General features: G+C 40.5%; 1 protein-coding gene across 1 annotated transcript; it reads right to left on the reverse strand.

The window, feature by feature from the left end:
• Window positions 1-6: 6 nt before the first annotated feature.
• LOC121870367 (boophilin-H2-like) lies at window positions 7-14,485 on the reverse strand. Its single transcript, XM_042372164.1, has 4 exons — window positions 14,285-14,485; window positions 13,858-14,002; window positions 12,391-12,515; window positions 7-3,183 (listed from the first exon to the last, which is right to left on the reverse strand). Exons 1-4 carry the CDS (start codon window positions 14,385-14,387, stop codon window positions 3,002-3,004), a joined length of 555 nt encoding a protein of 184 aa, XP_042228098.1. The 5' UTR covers window positions 14,388-14,485; the 3' UTR covers window positions 7-3,001.
• Between the last annotated feature and the right edge of the window lie 5,812 nt (window positions 14,486-20,297).

Here is a 20,297-nt window from a genome sequence, read left to right on the forward strand (position 1 = left end):
CTAATATAATATTTCATGAGCTTTATTCAACTATTGAACATGGTTTTCAGAATTGGTAACTTCACCCACATTATCACTAAACTGGTCCCTCCCCCTCACAACTGGCGGACTCTGGCACAATGACGACGTCTGATTGGCTGTGACATTACAACTGGCTAGCAGAGATTATTGTGTGGGAGTTAAATCTGCCTCATATAAGAAATTTGTAGTTATTTTTAGTGCTACGCTTATAGATACATTATTCATGTATGTATCAGGATAGTAAATGGTTTGTACGTCGACCGAGTAGATATTGGACTCGATCTCTGCCTTGAGGATTACTGGTTCACACCCCAAGTTGACCCAGCTACTAATGAGTACTTAACTTTACAGGTAGATAAGTGAAGATAGTCAAATGCAGTGCCGATCACAATGATAGAGGCTTAGTACTCGGTGTGCTTGGCTCGTAATATCCCTCCTGGGCCGAGAGTTGTGTTGAGCCGACTTTCACGTTGTCAACCAAATGGACGTGCGGTAGAAAAACAAAGCGCACATTATGTATCTTTTTTGTAGTAATTAGAAATCTATAATACACTGAATACAGTATTTCTTTTTTCCAGAGCAATAGGGGCATTATTTACAGCTGCCAGGTGTTGTGTTTGTATCACCAGAAGTAATTCAAGAAGCCAATCAGAGCCGTCGTGACCCTATCTGTTGTCCTTGTATGTGACAACAGGGGAACAGTTTTCATTATCACATGTTATGACTACAAGCTGTGCATTAATATCTCACAAGCAGTGCGATAATAATAACATTGTCAACAAGAAAAATTTTCATCTAAAATAGTTCTTAAACCTTAAATTAAAACAACAATATGCATAAATAATATAATTAACTAAACTAAGCAGCTTCCCTCACTCCTGAGAAAAGAAGGGGGCGCAGCGTCCACCGAGCCCTGGTAAGACTTGTTCTAACGCCCGTGTTTAGATGCTGCAACCGCCAGCCTTGAGATCCCGTTGGGCAATACATGTGCTACATAGCGTGTGCTCGGCTACAGAACACCGTGTTGCAGTACCGAATAGTCTTTATTTTTCGCAACGAAGATGGCTGCTGCTTCGACAACGTTCATTCAGTGTTCTGCTTGTAAAGAACGTTTTGATCTTGTGATGGCATTGTAGAGCACCAAAAGTTCTTCAGTAAGTATATTTAATGTTCTACAATATAATAACAACGTGATTCAGTAAATAGTTGCTCCATTTTTAGGGAAATGGACTGGATATGTGGACGAGAAAATTTTTCACGTGAAGTAAACAATGTTGAGGCAGTGGTGCTGTTCTAAAAATCAAATAATTACTGTATGTAGATTTACCCACATTCTGTATATGATATAAAAATCAACATAGAGTTCTGTGCATGGTCACTACCGATTGTTAACCTTAGGCTAGTTTAGTTAAGTAAATAGCTGTTGTGGGAAAGGTTTGAGAAGAGATCACTGTACTGTAGGTCCCCTGGGCTCTGAGAGGGATACAGTTTTGTAAGCAACCGCCAATTTAAAGTTTTTCCAATAAATCAGTTGCATTATTTTAATATCGTCCATGCGGGCCCAAAATGGGTTTTATTTTATAATTACCAATCTCTATAGTTGACCGTCTCATACAAAATTGCTACTTAAATTCTTTGTCATTGTACAGGATTATGGCTTCCACATATCTCTCCACCTTCGCAGGGCTTCATTGTCGATAGCGTCTCATGTCCTCATCTTCCCTCCCAAAAATGTAATTTCTCTCAGCTATGACTCTTTCAACAACCAGTAAATGATCATAAAAAAAAATATTCGATGAAAGAGGCTTCGACCATCTTGCTTGTTTATGTGTATCGGCTGATGGTGCACAAGTAGCGCGCAGTACTGCCCAACGGATCGTAGGGCTCAAATCACCGCTAACAAATAACTCAAAGAATAAGGAAATACATTTTGAAGAGGAGTAAAATTGTTAGGGTTAAACAGTGTTGGCGCTCATCCAGACACGTCAGGATCATAGGCTACTGTTTACCCTGTGTGATAATATTTGATAAATAAATTATTATTAAATATTTCCTAAGGTAATCATACAACAGGCTGAGAATTAACAACTTCACCCCCCTCATACATGGTAACATTGATAACTTTGTAAACATTGGTAAACATGTTTGTGTTGTGAGGACCATCACTGATCCCTCCACAACACGTACAAGTAAAGCGTATTATATCTTAATCTATCAGTGATCAACGAGTCAATGTCTGGCATTGTTTGGTACCCAACAAACCTTAAACAAGTGAAAAGGGCGATTTACCATTAGCTTAAACGTGGTCAACCGATTGTACTCGCTCCAAAAAGTCTCTTTACGATTTTGTGTGAGATAATATGACCCCTCTGTGGAGCGAGTGTACACAAACCACACACAGTCCCACCCACTGACACCTTAGAACTACTGCTCTACCCTCTGTCCGTTTCCCCTGTGTGTATGGAGTCAACTTTATCTCCTGTTCCTTCTTTTTAATCAGTTTAACTTGTGAATAAGCAACTAGGTACTAGGAAGAACAACCGCTGTTCTATGCTGTAATATCATAAATAATGAACATATGAACTCTAATAATGTGATAAAAGTGACGGTTGAAAAGACAGACAGAAGGTATTGACAGCTGGTAATTTAATGTCTCGTCTTAGTGTGTGGTGGACGGTGTCTGGTCTCGTGTGTTCCCGCTATTGATATTCCTCACATATTATAGCAGTTGTACCAGAAAGGACACGTCACCCAAGTTGTGTCGTAAGGTAACAACACTACAGAAGTCATCTCTAGCTCTCCCTACCTCTACGAATAAGAAAACTAAATTTGTCCTCGTCGAAATAAATACCACCTCAGGTTTTTTGTAGGAACTGTCCGCTCTTCATTTTGGCTGGAACACATTGATACTCAATGATCTGTTGAGTTCAGGGTGCCGTTCATCTCCCCCCCCCCCACCACACACACAGCTACTGGCCCCTTACACACCAGAGCACACCTCCCGGCACATCTCCTCCGTCTCGAAGCTATTCTCGTTGCCTCCACAGCCGCCATAGACAAACTGCTCACAGCGACGATTCTCACTCACCCAGGCCCATTTATGGTGGAGGGCGCGGCAGTACCCTCGCTTCAGAGGCTCCCCACACACAACAGACGCTTCAGCTGTAACAGATAGTAACGCGTGTTAACAGAATTCGGGAAGGTTAAGACATGTTTCTTAATTTTTATAGAGTTGTGGTTAAGTACAAAAAAAATAGAGAAATGTTCTTAAGTCACTGAAGTACATAAATACATCAAAATAACATCAACAGATTCTTTTAAAATAGTTGGTATATGTTCTTAACTGTAGAAATTATTAGCAACCCTTATAGTTGAAGTACCTAAAGGGATAATAACAATCTCTCTCTCTCTCTCTCTCTCTCTCTCCCTCCACAATAAGCACCTCAGGACTATAGAGGACAACATAACCAGGTCAGCAGGAGAGAAGGGGAGGAAGGAAGGCACACCACTAGTACCTCCAACTTTCACACCGCAGGACAACCTCACTACTCCACCCACTCAGTACACCACCACTCCACTACCTCACTACTGCACCACCACCTCACTACTCCACTATTTCACCACTTCAATACTTCACCACTTCACTTCTCCACCTCACTACTCCACCACCTCACTACATCACGTCACCCCTAGTCTGAGAATGTTAGTTTAGGTCATATTAAGTAAGGTGAGGTGAGGTTAGGTTAAGATATGTAAAGGCGTTACTAACAAGCTCTCTTTAACCTACAATACAAAGACGGATTCTCAAACGCCCATACGTAAAATATTCCCTTAACTGGTAACCTCAGAATGAATTTAACTAGTTTAAATACCTTTGCTACTGTATGTCAATATGGACCTCTCAAAATTTCGCTCACTTTAGCTTCAATACAAGACGAGATTCTCAAGGTTGCCCTCTGTAGAATGTCCACTAATAAGATAAGTAAACACGCTTATCGCTCATTGACGCTGTGACACAAATTTAGCATTATCTTCTAAGGCAACAGCAGCAGTGTTAGCGGTTTTATATGATCGTGTATGTCAAATGTTACTTTAAGGCTTACTGTGGTGTTATTGGCGATAGTTACCACACTTAATTTTAGCCGTATTCCTTCTAAGTTTAATATTCATTTATTTATATTTTGTGTGTGTGTGTGTGTGTGTGTTTTGTGTATACACGTATGTGTGTGTATGTATGTGTGTTGTGTGCGTGTTTCTGTATATATATATATATATATATATATATATATATATCGTGTGTGTGTGTGTGTGTGTGTGTGTGTGTGTGTGTATAGTGTGTGTGTGTGTGTGTGTATAGTGTGTGTGTGTTCACTTTCCCCAACATCAGTAACCCATGATAGCAACAAACAACTACTGTACTATCCACCTCAACACAGCGGTCCTTAGGTAATCATATCATTCCATGCATTGCTCAGTTAGTACAGTACTATAGGGGGGAGGGGGGGGGGAGTAGAATTGCTTTGTACCCATATTCCCAGCGTCAAGTTCTGCCCTCACAGACACACAACACAGCAATGGTTTATCAAGCGAACTATGGCAACCCTCACAATTGTCGTTCCCAATCTAACCGTAAATACTAAAACATTGTTTATTTACTTTTCCTGCCGTAACAGATGCTCTAATGTGGTACTTCCCTTCGGCCATATTTTGTTGGGAAACATCGTGGATGAACACATCAGTCACAACAGTTAGAGTGAATAAGGAGAGACAAGGAATAAGATTCTGTCACTTTGTGTTTGTGTTTTAACCCGTCAAGCCCCTATGGGAAAGAACGTCTAGCTTGAAAGAATGAAAGAATATTTTTTGTCTATATCTGTAAATTATGAAAGAATATTTTTTTGTCTATATCTGTAAATTTAGCCAAGTCATTAACATACTAATTCGTCAGGTTAAGCGAGGTTATACGCTAGAGTACTTTCATTCACTGGCGCCTGGCTGGTGCGAATGTGAGAGGGGTGGGAGGAGGTCGACGACATACAGCCTAGCCTTACTCCTAGCTTAGCAACACTACCATCACCGCTCCCACCAAGTCTCACATGATGAAAGTTCCTTGTACACTCCCGCTGGCCTTGCTGACCAACCATTGATCATTGTTCACAAAACCCTCTGCCACTCCAACCATAAAACTGGCGCCACACCTTGGGCTATTCAGTGATCATTGAGTCGCCAGCTAGATAGGTACGAGTACACGGGGAGTTCACATGGATTCAGCGTGTATATAGACCAGTATTTCTCAAAAAATTTCACTTCATTCCCCCCGCGAGGAACTCTCAACCTCCTCGTGGCCCCCTTCAGTTCTCTCCCAAGTCCCTCACAAATAATGATGAAAATAAACTGTTTTGGTTCTCTTCCTTTATTTTAATGTTTTCAATCATCAAACAGAATGCATATTTTGTGACAGTTCAATGGGATGGATGACATTGTTTCCTTTCAGTCAGTCGACTGATTCGAGGTTGAGCCACTGATAAAGCACATCTCATGTCGGGGTCCACATGTAACCGGTTTCGGCTTTTATTCTCTATTTGAAGAAGGGTGCGACCTCACTAACTTTTGGATATGACTGATACATTGAGCACCAGAAGACAGTCAGATTTTTCCTCATAGAGGTCTCTGGCAGCAGAATAGTTCTGAGATCAAAGAGTTCGTCTGAACAGGAACTAAAATCGTGCAATCTGAGCGAATCCCTTGGAAATGAAATACTATTAGCTGCTGCACCATACAATGTACTGTAATCTGTACCGTATGGGTATTATGATTACACACAATGAAAAAAAAAGACAAAATAAAAAGATTTCTCCCCTAACAAGGCAAAGTAACAAATAAAAGTTGAATCAGGGTTTCAACGTTTTCTCCAAACATATACTACTCACACTAGCCGGCCATGGCCCCCCTAAAATCTTGCCGTGACCCCCTTGGGGGCCATGGCCCCCAGTTTGAGAAACACTGAATTATAGACCATGCTAGTCAATGTAGAGGCTAATGTATATGTCCGCTTTTTCAAATGTCTTGAGTCGAATTTTTCTAGCAACAGTTGATGTAAGAACGCATCTACCTGATTAACATGAGCTAAAACATGGAAACTAAGGCCTAAAATAGCACAATAATTACACCGAGACTCTGCTTCAGGTAGCACCTGTTAAGAGACAAAATCAAAATACAGAAGCTTTGTGAGTTGGGATTCTGGACAACACTGTTATAGTCTTGTATTAGTGTTTGAGGTTGATACTGTATATTGTTATCTCTAATTGCTCTTTTTTCTTGACAGTGTATTTAATATTAGTGAGTAGATAATTTGGTGTAATAGTTTTCGGCATCTAGACCAACAAGTTAGTTATTATTGCAAGTATTTCTGTAACTGCTCAAGTTCCTTAAGATTAATGAACCCAAGAATCAGGTTAGGTTATATTCCGCTATGAATCTGTGAAAGTAATCTGTGTTAAAGAGATGGTGTGAGCGGCAGGCGTCAAATATAGGCAGAATCTGGGCTCCCATCACGTGCTAACATGCTGAACCCGCTCACGAGTAAAGCATTTTTCCTCGGTCCAGACACCTTCACCACCACTACCGTGTTGGTGTCAGGAAACTGACCTTTAGAGGCGTCATAATGTAAGAGTGTTAATATCTCAGGTTCCCTAGTGACAGTCAACCAAGCTGAATGAAATTTGAAAATATTTCTTAAGTCAGTAAATCTTGATCTGCATGTGTACTGTGCATTACAGGTTCTGGTGTATATAAAGAACCTCGACATTTTATGTCGACATTTCAAAGATATATAATATAGTGTCTTTATGGGAACAGCATAAAACATGTAGTGGGAGTGGGATGTATTTTCATGCCTAAATATAACTACAAAACATGATCGGCACCCTATTGGCGCCAGCCAGCACTCGTGGGTCAGTCACCTTCCTCAACACTTTCTAATCATGGCCACCTGAGGCTCCCTACCCTCCCGTTACTCCTCACCTCAACTACTACTCCACTGTTGTCATCTACCATCAGTAGTATATACATTAGTCTTAATTATTCCTCTAATGCCCTGGCATTTATGCCTGTGTCTAATTGTTCTCTTCGTTAAAAATGATCTCGTCTCTTACAGATATTTCCATGTTTTTATTTGTAAATTACGAATACTCCCAGCAAGCATGCAAGTTATTAATTTCTTCACGTTAAATATATCACTAAAGGAAGGGAGGCGTTGTTTTACTCGGTCCTTCTTTTAGGAAACATTTAATAGTCAATCGTTTCTCCTTAGGTTCTGGACCAGATAATAAAAACTTGGCAGACATTTACTCGGCTCACTTCAACACGAACTCCCTTTTTTTGCCTTGATTAAATGTGACCTTTTTTACGTGTCAGGCACGTGGTCCTGGGTAGGAACACCTGATGACTTTACCTGCACATGCTGGCCACCACCAACTAATTTATTTGTATATTCTCCATTCACAGACTACGGTATCTTATATCACTCGTCTGTCTTTTGATATTTTCCCCTTTATCTGTAAAAGTATTATTATGATTTATCACCAAAATGTACACAATTACCATTATTATCAGTAGTACTAGTAGTAATAGTATCATTGTTATGGTGTTATTTGTAGTCGTAGTAACAAATTTATTCTTATTATATTATATTATATTATATTATATTATACTATCACTAACGCAATATAACGATGTATATGCTTAACAATTTAATATGAGTGGTATAATTAAACTGTGTGTGTGTGTGTGTGTGTGGAGCCTGTTGTGACTGAGAAGCAAGCGCCTCTCACTTTGTGTACCTATGTAAACACGGCCATCATGGGGGAGAGGAAAGCCTACACTCACACAGCCTGCTCGGGGTGAATGTTTGGGGCTTTCCATCAACGCTGAGTTTGTCCTTCCCTCCCTCCCCCCACCCTTCCTCTCTCTCTCTCTCCCTTTCCACCTCCCACTTTCCATATTAGCAGTGACCCTCCCCCCCCCCTCTTATACATACTTACTCAACCTGGTCGCTTGTAAACATGTAAGGGGGTCAAAGTGTAATCTCCAAATATCGTACGAGATGAAATTTTTTCGAGCGTATCAGTGGATCTCAGAGTTCGTAAAAATTTGGCCTTATCTTTGAAGGTAATTTAGAGGGATTTAAATTATTTTTGGTCGGTTTAAATTCTCTGTAGTCTTTGGTACCAGAATCGTCGCCACTCTCAGCGTCTAGACTAAATGATAGTTTAAATTCACACTTTATTTTTGTATTTACAGTTAATATTAGTGGATAAGTTTTTATTCTTGAATTATATATTATTCATATTACCAAGTACAATAGAGATTTATGAAGGCGTTTTGAAAGTTATAATATAAAAAAAAGGCTCATCGATCCAACAGCACCAACTATAATAGGTTTAATTGTTTATAGACTCAGCCGCTCGTGTGACTCTTTATGAAGAAAAGTCTCATGATGGGGAGGATTCATAACGCCCCGATATCTAAGAGGCTCATGATTTGTTAATTCCAGCTTTCCTGACTCAACAGGGAAAAAGTCACAGACGGGTTGACAAGGAGAAAGTGATACTGGATGCAGGGTGACCGACAACATGACAGGGGACGAAGCCAGCCCTGGTAGTCACCATGGAAACAGCTATCAGGTACAGTATACCCAGTTTATAGTGCGGCTATGACACCCCACCTCCCTTGGGGTTATAACCACCGTTTTTCTAATTTTCCCCAAATTGGTATCGGCCACCGAACGCGGACAGTTCCAGTCTAATGCATTAATTCAGTTGTTATTCAAAGCGAAAGACACTTTCATGAAGATATTTACATTATGATGCATGAATATGGCTTACTGTCAGTAATTTATGAATAACGTTATTTAATAATAATAATAATAATAATAATAATAATAATAATAATAAAAATAGTTTTCTTTGACAGCCAGACTAGAGTAAAAAAAGTAGATACCTAGTTTATATATATATACAGTATATATATATATATATATATATATATATATATATATATATATATATATATATATATATATATATATATATATATATACACACACAATTTGTTTACTCATCTAAGCTTGTATATAACACTACATTAACTGTACGTATGTACAGGGTCAGCAGTCACATTCCTGATAAGGAGGAAGAGTTACGCAACTATAGTAACACTGGTGGGCGGGGAATGACTCTTAACCTAGCGTGAACGTCAACCGGGCGGGGGAAGTCCAGCACCAGGTGAAAGTCGTAGCCCCAACTCTCATGATTCACCAAACAAACCACTCTCCCTCCGCCCTCACTCCCTGCCTACACTTTATAACAACAATGAGTGTATAATGATGACTTTTAACTTTTTATCGTATTCAATTGGATCAGATACAAAAATACTAGTGTATATTATATATTGTGGTGCATTGTAAGTACAGTAATTTCTTTAGGGTTGCTAGCGAATGAATATAAATTCAACGTACTATTGTCTTGCAATTTCTGAAGAAAACATACAAATTTCTTGTTTATATCTCTGTTTATTCGTTAATCATCATAAGTACACTAAAAGCAACAATGCAGCAAGTACTGCTTAATTTTTACTTACCAAAGAGATCTACGAACAGTTCATTCGTTCCATAGGCTGTTGATTATATTTTGATTCACTTAGGGACTTGTCCTCTGTCTGAACATTTAACTCAATCGAATGTCTTAAAGTGTCATACATATACTGTACAGGCATAGTATGTTGTGTTATGTTTTCCATCAACCATATTTTCTGTAACAATAACGATGACGAGAATAATGGAGGTGGTCACTTGTAGTACCATGACAGGTACTGTACAAAATAATGGGGTCAAGTCATTTACCATTCTCCACACGACTTACCACGACCCACGCCCACTATGAACGAACGGCTCAGGCAAAAAAAGTGTAAGAGACTTCGTTAACCTACATCAGTTCAAAGGTTACGGTGGTGTGATAGGGGGGCATATTTGGAGCATATTAACGTATAATTTATGATGTCCATTTTTCTCATCTGCTCATAAGCTATCGTTATAATATATCATTTAGTTCATACAAGTTGGAAGCATTAAGTAGGAGCTGTAATAAATGATACTGTATTTTTATTGATTTTTTGTTACATCTCATCCAACTCAGTAATGTACGATGCTAAACCACTTTCATTTTCTAATAGTCCGTCCCGTCGACATAACTCACACGCGCCACTGTTAGCCTAGCCTATAGCGTCAACAGTCGTCGTTATCCTCATATTAATCTAACATTTCACACTATTCAGGTAACCAAGAAAAAGATAAGTGATAGTTGAGTGAACTTTATCTTGAAGTATGATTAAATTAAGAGTGATAAATATTGTTTTTGTATCTTATGGTGATTCAACTATTAAAACATTTAAGAATCAATCGTATGCTACATTGGTCTCTACACTTGAAAACAACTTATAAATTTGAAGAAAATATCCCTCACATTCCTTCCAAGTTTGTTTTCTATGATGTTCGTACACATATACACGATATTGCAAAGGAAGAGTTGAATTTCATTTAGTGGATATATAATTTAGCTAGAGACGAAACCAAATAAAACACTATTTTTGGAACCTTAGTGTGTGTAGGAGACGTTATAGTGTGTATTTTAAGCGACCAGGAACACACGTAATGATACCTATGAACTTTTAAGATCTGTGAACTTTTAAAATGTAAATATTTGCGATTTTTGGCGGCATAAACACTGTTAGCGTCTCCTTTACATACTAAGGTTCTAAAAATATTATTGGGCCAAATTTGAACCTCTTAACCAAGTGTGAATATACATAATTCTCGTATATATTTGTGATTGTCTAGGATGATGTAATTGATAATAATTTGTGTGTGATAATGTGACTATTTTACATAACAGTGAAAGTTTTGAATTCTCATAAAAAATTATATTACTTGACGGTTTAAACGTGAACATTAACAGAGAGTGACAGGTGACACACACACACACACACAGGTAGAAAGTGATGCATTAGTGGGCCTGGCACGACAAGACCTCTAAGTTCATGCACTATTGATCGAGGAAAGACAAGTGAATCGTGTGTGTGTGTGTGTGTGTGTGTGTGTGTGTGTGTGTGTGTGTGTGTGTGCCTGGTGGGGATAGTGTTTCACCGCTCTTCCTGTGTTGGATAACTAAAAATTTATTGGAAAGTAGATTAGCGAAAAACAAACTAATACCGTTAGTCGTCGTGAACTTTACAACACCTTACCAGCGTCAACACAGATACACACATAATATGACAACGATAACAATACAACATTCTTAATAAAAATGTATACCTCATATGTTTTGGAATATTCTTTTGAATGTGTCCTTAATGCCAAGTGAATTTGTCTAATGTGAATGTTAAGTAGTGCTTGGCATACAAAAAATGGAGGTTATTATTACGTTACACTGATATGACCTTACGAAGCTGAGGTTTCTTGTTCATTAATTACGTTTGAGATATCCTTAAAATAAAATTATAATATTTTTGAGCCTGGTAATGTATATTTCCATAAGTAAATAATTCATCCAGCATCATTAACATACTTTCCCACAAACCAGAGTGGTAAACAAACAATGACGTCACTGAACAGGTACCTCTGACCAACATTGTGATGACTGGACAATAACATCGACGATAACATTGGCTAATGAAATCTCTTTTAGAGGAAAATCTAAAATATCTAAAAAAAAAATCTTATTCGTCTCTTCTCGCCTCACCACTCGGTAATTGATGTCTGAACTGGGATTTATATTTGATCTTGGTACTTTATTCACTGTTTCTTACGCCAACAGTAGTGCCGGGGCTCGGGTTTCACACTAGGTCATTGTCTCCTCCACCCGAGTTTACTCAGACCAGTTTACCATCAACAAAAAACTTTCTTCCCACGTGTCGTTGACTTTTGTTTCCATCACTAGAGCCTCCCCACCACTCATCGTCACCACCATTCATTAAATTCTCCCAGAAACCCAATAAACACTCTTCAGGTTTATCCTTCACTCCGGAACTAATTACGACAACAGAAGTCCTTCCCCACCCCAAGTCGAGGATTACTACGATCTTTCCTAACAGCACGCATCAAAAATTCAAAGAGTCAATATTAAGTGCTCCTGGTGAGTCGTCAGGCCTAGGCTAGAATCAACTTTCTCTTATTCTCTATTGCGGTATATACTAGACTACACCAACACTCGCTACGGTATACCCAGGACCAGCTAGAACATGCAGGGTGACTACCGAGGATCCTAACAGACTGTTCCAGGACATAAACCACCAGACAAGGGAAGAGGAACCAACCTTTAGTACAGGCGCAGATCTTACAGCCGTCAGAGCCCAAGGTTCGCGTGCAGCTATCTGGGCAGTCCAAGTCGGGGCATTTGAACTTCTCACACGCCTGTTCACACGCCATCCTATTCACGAACCTGTAAGAGAGAGAGAGGGAGAGGGAGAGAGAGAAGTGATTACTGAGGGAGGAAGGGGGAGAGGAATAGGTAGATGATCATGTATAAGATGGTGTTGAAGAGAAGTGGGATGGGAAGGATAGGGGAAGATTGAAATAGAGGAGTGGGTCGTACTTAATGGGAATGAATGGAGGGGAAGTGGTTATGTGAGGGAGGGAGGAAGGGAGGCAGTGAGGGATGAAGGGAGGTAGTGATGGAGGAGGGAGGTAGTGAGGGAGGAAGGGAGGTAGTGAGGGAGGAGATCGCCATATACGGAAGAGGGTTGTGCTCGAAATGGATGTGGTGGTAAGAGGGGGGTGTCGAATTATGGTTGAACAAGGAGATGACCATAAACAAGAGGCGGAGGGGGTGGGGCAGGTAGGGAGGGGGGGGAGGGGCAGGTGTAGGGGAGGAGAAACTCTTACCTAACTTGTTGACATCTTCATCTAGTCTGTTGTTCATCCTAAACACACACAATGACCACTTGGTTTCAGGGACCTTCTACAGGCTGACTCATCCTTAACCCTTAGCTGACTCGTACCCTTTAACCTTTAGCTGACACGTACCCTTTAACTTTTATTTGACTCGTACCCCTTTAACCCTTAGCTGACTCGTACCCTTTAACCTTTAGTTGACTCATACCCCTTAATTGTTAGCTGACTCGTACCCCTTAACCCTCAGCTGACTCGTACCCCTTAACCCTCAGCTGACTCGTACCCCTTAACCCTCAGCTGACTCGTACCCCTTAACCCTCAGCTGACTCGTACCCCTTAACCCTTGACTGACACCCTTGATAAACTCCTTTCATATATATCAGTGTTACGTTATAATCAGTCTATAATTATTCTTCCCTAACGTATATCGAATCTATTTGCCCACATTACAGTATTAATTTTCTTATCTAATACTTCTCGCCTATCGTCACTACTATCTTCTTATCTAATCCTTATTTCCTGTGAGTAATTAGTATCTAAAAAATATCGTAATGACGTAACCTTGACCTCACAACTTTGACCTTGAAACCTGATTAATATCTAAATTATTTCTTGAAACTTTTGACATGCTCTGTATATGCTGCCCAGGCCTCCGTCCATTACCCAGAAGGGCGGTATCTTTCAGGGTAGTGCTACATCAGTATTACACTATCTCTGCATAACACAACACACTCCTCCATACCCACATCCTCCCTCACTTGTAGTTGTCAGTGAACAGTTCTCCCCTCACGCCTACACCGTTAACACATTGCCTGCACGACCATTTAACAGCGTCTGTAGGGACTATGCTAGAATAAGTTTTGTCCGTCCTCTGCTTGCAGTGAGCTCACCTGTTACCGCTGCCTCCACAGCCGGAGTAAACGAAGAAGATGCAGCTTCCCTCAGCGCTGTTGTAGTACCAGGCTTCTTCCTGCCCTGAGCACGTCCCTACATCCTGAGGAGCGTTGCAGTCAACTCCCTCAGTGATAGCGTCTTCTACACACCGACAAACAGGTGGGGAGGGGAGAGAAGAGACTCAGTAAATCACACAGTGAAGACAAAAACAATTCTTGGTTCCATTTCATCTTTACAGGTTTATCGTGTAATATAAGTTTAAGGTTCTTAATATTAGGCATTTGTGTTGAGCCTACCTGAGTATATTTATTAATTAATACAAAATTAGTTTAATTTATTCGAATAAATATGAAAGAATGAAACAAGAAACCAGAGAGCGAGGCAGAGCAAGGTCAAGGAACTCGTAAAAGATGTAAACCTCACCTAGAATTGAATTCCCTCTTAGTGCAGACGCGACGGACATCACGGACACGAGCAGTATTAGAAATTCCATCTTGATGTGTTGTGTGACCTGACGGGATGACATGTGGAGAATAAGGGTGGTTGTTATCAGAGTGTAAGCTTGTAATGGCGAGTCTGTGTGGCCACTAGCGAGGGCGGGATAGATGCGAGTTGCCGCTCTGCTGCCTGCCGACTGTGGCGTTGAGGTCTCCGTCCGCTGTTATATTGCCTCTCCCCGAGTCCCCACCCTGACACTGATTGATTCACCCCCCTCTTTCCTTCCCCCCACCTTCTCTCTCTCTCTCTCTCTCTCTCCTTGTTATTACCATATTTACTACGTTTGGTCTAACGACGCCATAAACAGACGCGGGCTGACGAAGATATGTGAAGCTGCTCAAATGATGATGAGGTGGTTGTGGGAAGCAACTGAATCATCTTAGTCAGTTGTGTGTCGTGTGGAATAGAAAATAACTGTAAATAGGTCATCACACGAAGCTTTCATCACGCAATAGTGTTGTGAGCCATTATGTGAACCATAGTAGTTACTTATTCACTACACGGAGCTCTCCATACATTGCGGTCATAACAACACTATGGGTGACCCTCAACTTTCTGGGACACGATATTGGAGTGTGGCCGGTGGAGTGCTTCTCTGATTGTTGAATATATATATATATATATATATATATATATATATATATATATATATATATATATATATATATATATAATATTATATATATAATATATATGTATATATATATATATATATATATATATATATATATATATATATATATATATATATATATATATATATATATATATATATATATATATATATATATATATATATATATATATATATATATATATATATATATATATATATATATATATATATATATATATATATATATATATATATACACGAGGTCTGTCCGGAAAGTATCCAGTCATTTACTATTAAAAAAAATATTGCTTACCTAGGACAATGACGCCTTAGTCCCCTTCAAGGTACTCCCCTTGGGACCTCACACACTTCTCCCAGCGTCCCTTCCACTTTTCAAAACAGTCTGCAAAGTCCTCTTTCGGGATCTCCATCAGCTGCTTCGTCGCATTCTCCTTAATCTCGTCCACGGTCTGAAATCTCCTCCCTTTCAACGGCGATTTTAGCTTTGAGAAAAGCCAGAAGTCGCAGGGAGCCAAATCTGGGCCGTAGAGGGGTTGAGAAACCTGGGTGATGCGATGTTTTGCCAAAAAACCCTGCACGAGACGTGAAGAATGGGCAGGCGCGTTGTCATGATGAAGCTGCCAGTCACCACTTGCCCACAGCTGCGGTCGTTTCTTCTTACCGCATCCCTCAGCCGGCGAAAAACTTCGATGTAGTACTCCATCGTTATTGTTTGGCCTGGACGAGATTAAGGAGAATGCGACGAGGCAGCTGATGGAGATCCCGAAAGAGGACTTTGCAGACTGTTTTGAAAAGTGGAAGGGACGCTGGGAGAAGTGTGTGAGGTCCCAAGGGGAGTACCTTGAAGGGGACTAAGGAGTCATTGTCCTAGGTAAGCAATATTTTTTTTAATAGTAAATGACTGGATACTTTCCGGACAGACCTCGTGTATATAATATAGGAAATGTATGTATAGAGAACTGGCTGATCGTTGCTGTTGGGTACATTAAAGTTTTCTGAGTTATAAGACCCTCGCACTGCTGATAATAAGAGAAGATTTTGTCGTTATAACATAATGGAAGTTAGTGTATATTTGGTCTCACTGATATTGTTACTTTTAATACTTCCTTCACTGTGTTAACATACTAGACTGTGCCAACACTACCGAGGGTGACCAAGTGGCTGTGACACAAACCTGCGACTGTGCACATGGGGTGGGGGAGCATTCGGCTGCACCAAACTTTGCACTTAGGAATAGCGGCCTCCTTTTATACCGAAGGATTAGTATAAGACCACTGTCAGCCGCTGGGACCCACAGTCATAACCACACTGCTGTTAGGCATAGGGGATCAGCCGTCACTGTTTCAAGGTTAAGTGAAGTGAAGTTAGGTTAATTTAATGAGTTTAACTTGGGTTAGTTAAGTTAATTAGGTTAGTTATGATGATAGTCACATGGTTCGTATCGGTAGAGACGGTTGACCCGAGTTCATGTGATCGTAACCTACTTTAACCTTAACACATTAATATTCACATGTACTATAACGCCAAGGTTTTTCTCTGGCCTCATCTACATACAATGCTGATCACAGTTTCCCGCCATAGCGTCAACAGTAATATCATTCACCGTACTTCACGTTGTGTTGTACAGTTCACCCACAAAACTCCTATCGCCTCTCCTGAACCACAAACCCGAGATTGAGACTCGTGAACCCGAAGCAGTAGACACAGATGCATTATTCTGTCCATAAATGTTTCGGATTCATGAGAGATTAGTCCACATGATCAAAATCCGTTAAATATGAAACCTTCTTCCGGACTATATGATAAAGGGAAGTCCGTTGTATATGAAAACTTTTACCGGACTATATGAAAGAGGGTATAGTCCGTTAGATCGAAGTCCGTTATATGAAGGTCTCACTGTGCACACTCAGTTAATGCCATCCTCAGAGAGACAAGTATGACACAGTCTAGTTATTGTTTTTATTTATTTATTTATTTTTATTGGGCACCCCCCTACATCCTTGTGTCAGGTGAAGCGCAGAAGCGTTTACAGCGCCCAACAGGGAAGCATGCTAAGTTCATGCTTGCCTTTATGTCTCATGAGTTAAGGACCGTAGAAGCCTGAAGAGTCAAGGGCGTAGAAGCCTGACGAGCCAATGGCTTATGTCTAAGCAAGTTATTGGAAGCTCCAACAACTTGTCCCTGAATACGAATTCGCAACTTTCGATTTACAGCAGGTACCTGCTTTGCTGCTAGGTGAACAGGGACCAAGGGAGGCTGGGAAGTGTGTCCGAACAACTTGCGAGGCAAGAGCGGTACCGCTCTACCCACCGGCGCCCCACAGTCTAGTTAGTATCATCACCATGACATTTTGGCCGCCATCTTTGTGTCGTGGGTGATGTGAACCAGTTCCTCTCGTTCTTGCGTCACCAGTCAGAGAGAAATTTTAACATACGACACCAAGGAGCCTGCGAGACTATATGTTGCTGTTGGAGTTAAGACATATTTATATAGCTCGAGTTAAGGGAAATGTTTCAAGTTAAAATCTCTGAGAATCTGTCCTTGTATTGTAGTTTAGTCCTTTGAGTCCAGCAGGGTTCAACCATCGTCCTCAAAGGTTTAAACCATCTTCCTCAAAGGTTTAAATGAGCTAACTAAAAACGTTCTCACATCAAGAAAAGGTGAAGGTAAACGTCTTTGAGATTATATGCTAAGCTTACGTAAGTTACTCTCACATCCTCAGTCAGGAAACATAAAGTAATCCTGTAATATGTCTTTATCTCCAGTTAACGGGGAAACAAAATATCGAATGTAAAAAATCTCCCGACAAAAATCCCCAAAACATTCACCCCATCACCCCACCCTCCTGTAAACCCATCACCCCACCCTCCTGTAACCCATCACCCCACTACCGTACCCCATCAACCCACTTCCGCACCTATATCCCACTCGTGCACCCCATCACCCCACTCTCGCGCACCCCATCACCCCACTCTCTCGCGCACCCCATCCCGCTCGCGCACTCCATCACCCCACACTCGCGCACCCCATCACCCCACTCTCGCGCACCCCATCACCCCACCCCCGCACACTCCATCACCACACCTCTCATTAGTGACATACATACAGGTGAGTGCACTGCGCCTCCACTACTCAAGGACATACACACAGTAACAGTATTTTCCGGGAGTTCGTTTTATGCCCCGGGGTGTTGCGTCTTCCTCAGGGCGCCAGTGGTGACTTTCTCTTTCGTGGTTGTGTGTGTGACGTTAGTGAAGACGTAGGTGTTATTAACCCAGACCATGAACGGGTTATTGACGAGGGTGATGATAACACTGATAACAATAACATGGATAACAACAGTAACAGCAATGCTAATAATAATAATAAGTGACAATAACAACAGTATATAACATTAACAAAAATAATAATAACAGTCACAATAACAACAATAACCAAAATGATAACAACAAGTATAACATATTCAACAAAAACATCACAACCAAATCCACTAACCACAACAATAACTGTGTGTGTGTGTGTGTGTGTGTGTGTGTGTGTGTGTGTGTGTGTGTGTGTGTGTGTTAATCTCGAAAGTCCTGTGTACTGGGTGAGCCAGAGCAGATCACGTTGACAACTCGTGTTCGTTTGGAGGGGCCGACCGGTTCCCTCCACCCATCGTTAATGACTTTTGCCATGACTTTTAAGCCAGCAAGTGGTATAGTGGTGGTCACCTTTAACTAGAGATACGTTCATTTAACACCACTTAAGAGGCACAAAAAGATCATTAAATTGACAATATTTTCACACAACTATTCTCAATATATTTTTCCTCTAAACATTATCAAATAAAATTTATCTTTGTTTTTTTATTTTATTTGTACTGTAGTTGGATGTTATTTTCGTAGACATTCTTACATTCTATATTGACCAGTAAGAACCATTGCCTAGTTCTCTCACAACCTTAATATGGGAACGTCTCTGGATGTAAATAATAATAATAATAATAATAATAATAATAATAATAATAATAATAATAATAATAATAATTATTATTAACGGTTCATTGAAAGAGCATGGCATCCGGAAGGCTGAAAATATACAGTTATGTGGGGAATGGGTCTCTTGATTGACAAATAATATACAAGTAACATAAGTGATATAAATACGATATATAATAACTAGGTGGGGAGAACGTCATACTACAGGACATTTCGACGTAGTGACAGTGCAAAAGGGTAAGATTGACAGGGAGTGAATGCACTGGTTGATTACAAGTTGTTGATAATTTTTACCATGGTTGGGACTGGGCTGTCCTTATAGCGATCAGTTCGTGCTCGTATGGGCTGGATGCGGTTGTGGTGTGGAACAACAATTCTCGGATGAAGGATCTAGGGTGGTAATAGGAGCCAGTGTCGAGGATGGTGCAGAAGCTTCTCACCGAATTTGCAGATGAGGTCGTGGTGATGGTCAGTGAGAGCCGAGAGGGTCAGTGTGTTGAGCACTTCTTGATATGTGGAGTAGGAAGGGGAGAGAATAATCTTGCATGCCCTTTTTTGCACTTTTTCTAGGAGTTTACATTGTGTGTGTGTGTGTGTGTGTGTGTGTGTGTGTGTGTGTGTGTGTATCACCTCTACCAGGACCAACATCATGTACAGAGGAACTTTTTTTTTTTACGTGTTTTTCTGATTCAGGGAGGAATGGTTATGCAGATGTCTTCTTCTTCTTCTTCTTCTTCTTCTTCTATCATTAGTATTCCTTGGGTCTTGCAACTCTGAAATGTCTGTTGCACCCAATTACATACATACATACATACATACATACATACATACATACATACATACATGCATACATACATACATACATACATACATACATACCATCTCGGACGCCACAGCCCATGTTAGACGCAGATCAGACATAAAGTGAAAGAGGTGGCGAGGAAGTGAGGAGGAGGAGGAGGAGAAAGTCTGAGAAGGAAATGGTGAAGAAGGGAGAAGAGGAAGAGGTGATAAATAACTGAGAGGAGGAAGAGGGGTTGGAAGAGAGGGTGAGGAAGGGACAGGAGGAGGAAGAAGATGAAAAGAAGGAGGAGGAGAAGAAGAAGAAGAAGAAAGAGGAGTATGTCACGGGGTTATTCTCCTCTCACTGGGTCAAGTCAAGTACAGTGACGCCGGTAATGACGTCATCACATCCCTCTGACGTCACCACACCTATCTCTGACGTCACGCCGACATACACTCACTCACACGTTTGACATTGTCCATTTTCCAAGACCTTTATACGTATTAAACTGGAACGTGAACTTTTATGAACCACACA

Source organism: Homarus americanus, unplaced genomic scaffold (assembly GCF_018991925.1).
Source record: "Homarus americanus isolate GMGI-L3 unplaced genomic scaffold, GMGI_Hamer_2.0 scaffold40856, whole genome shotgun sequence".
Taxonomy (NCBI): Eukaryota; Metazoa; Arthropoda; class Malacostraca; order Decapoda; family Nephropidae; genus Homarus; species Homarus americanus.

Coding starts and splice junctions, on each gene's coding strand:
- LOC121870367 (XM_042372164.1), bottom strand. CDS start 14,387: ATGTCATCCCGTCAGGTCACACAACACATCAAGATGGAATTTCTAATA. Junction 14,003..14,284: donor AAGAGGGAATTCAATTCTAG/GTGAGGTTTACA, acceptor GTCGGTGTGTAG/AAGACGCTATCACTGAGGGA. Junction 12,516..13,857: donor TGTGGAGGCAGCGGTAACAG/GTGAGCTCACTG, acceptor TCTCTCTTACAG/GTTCGTGAATAGGATGGCGT.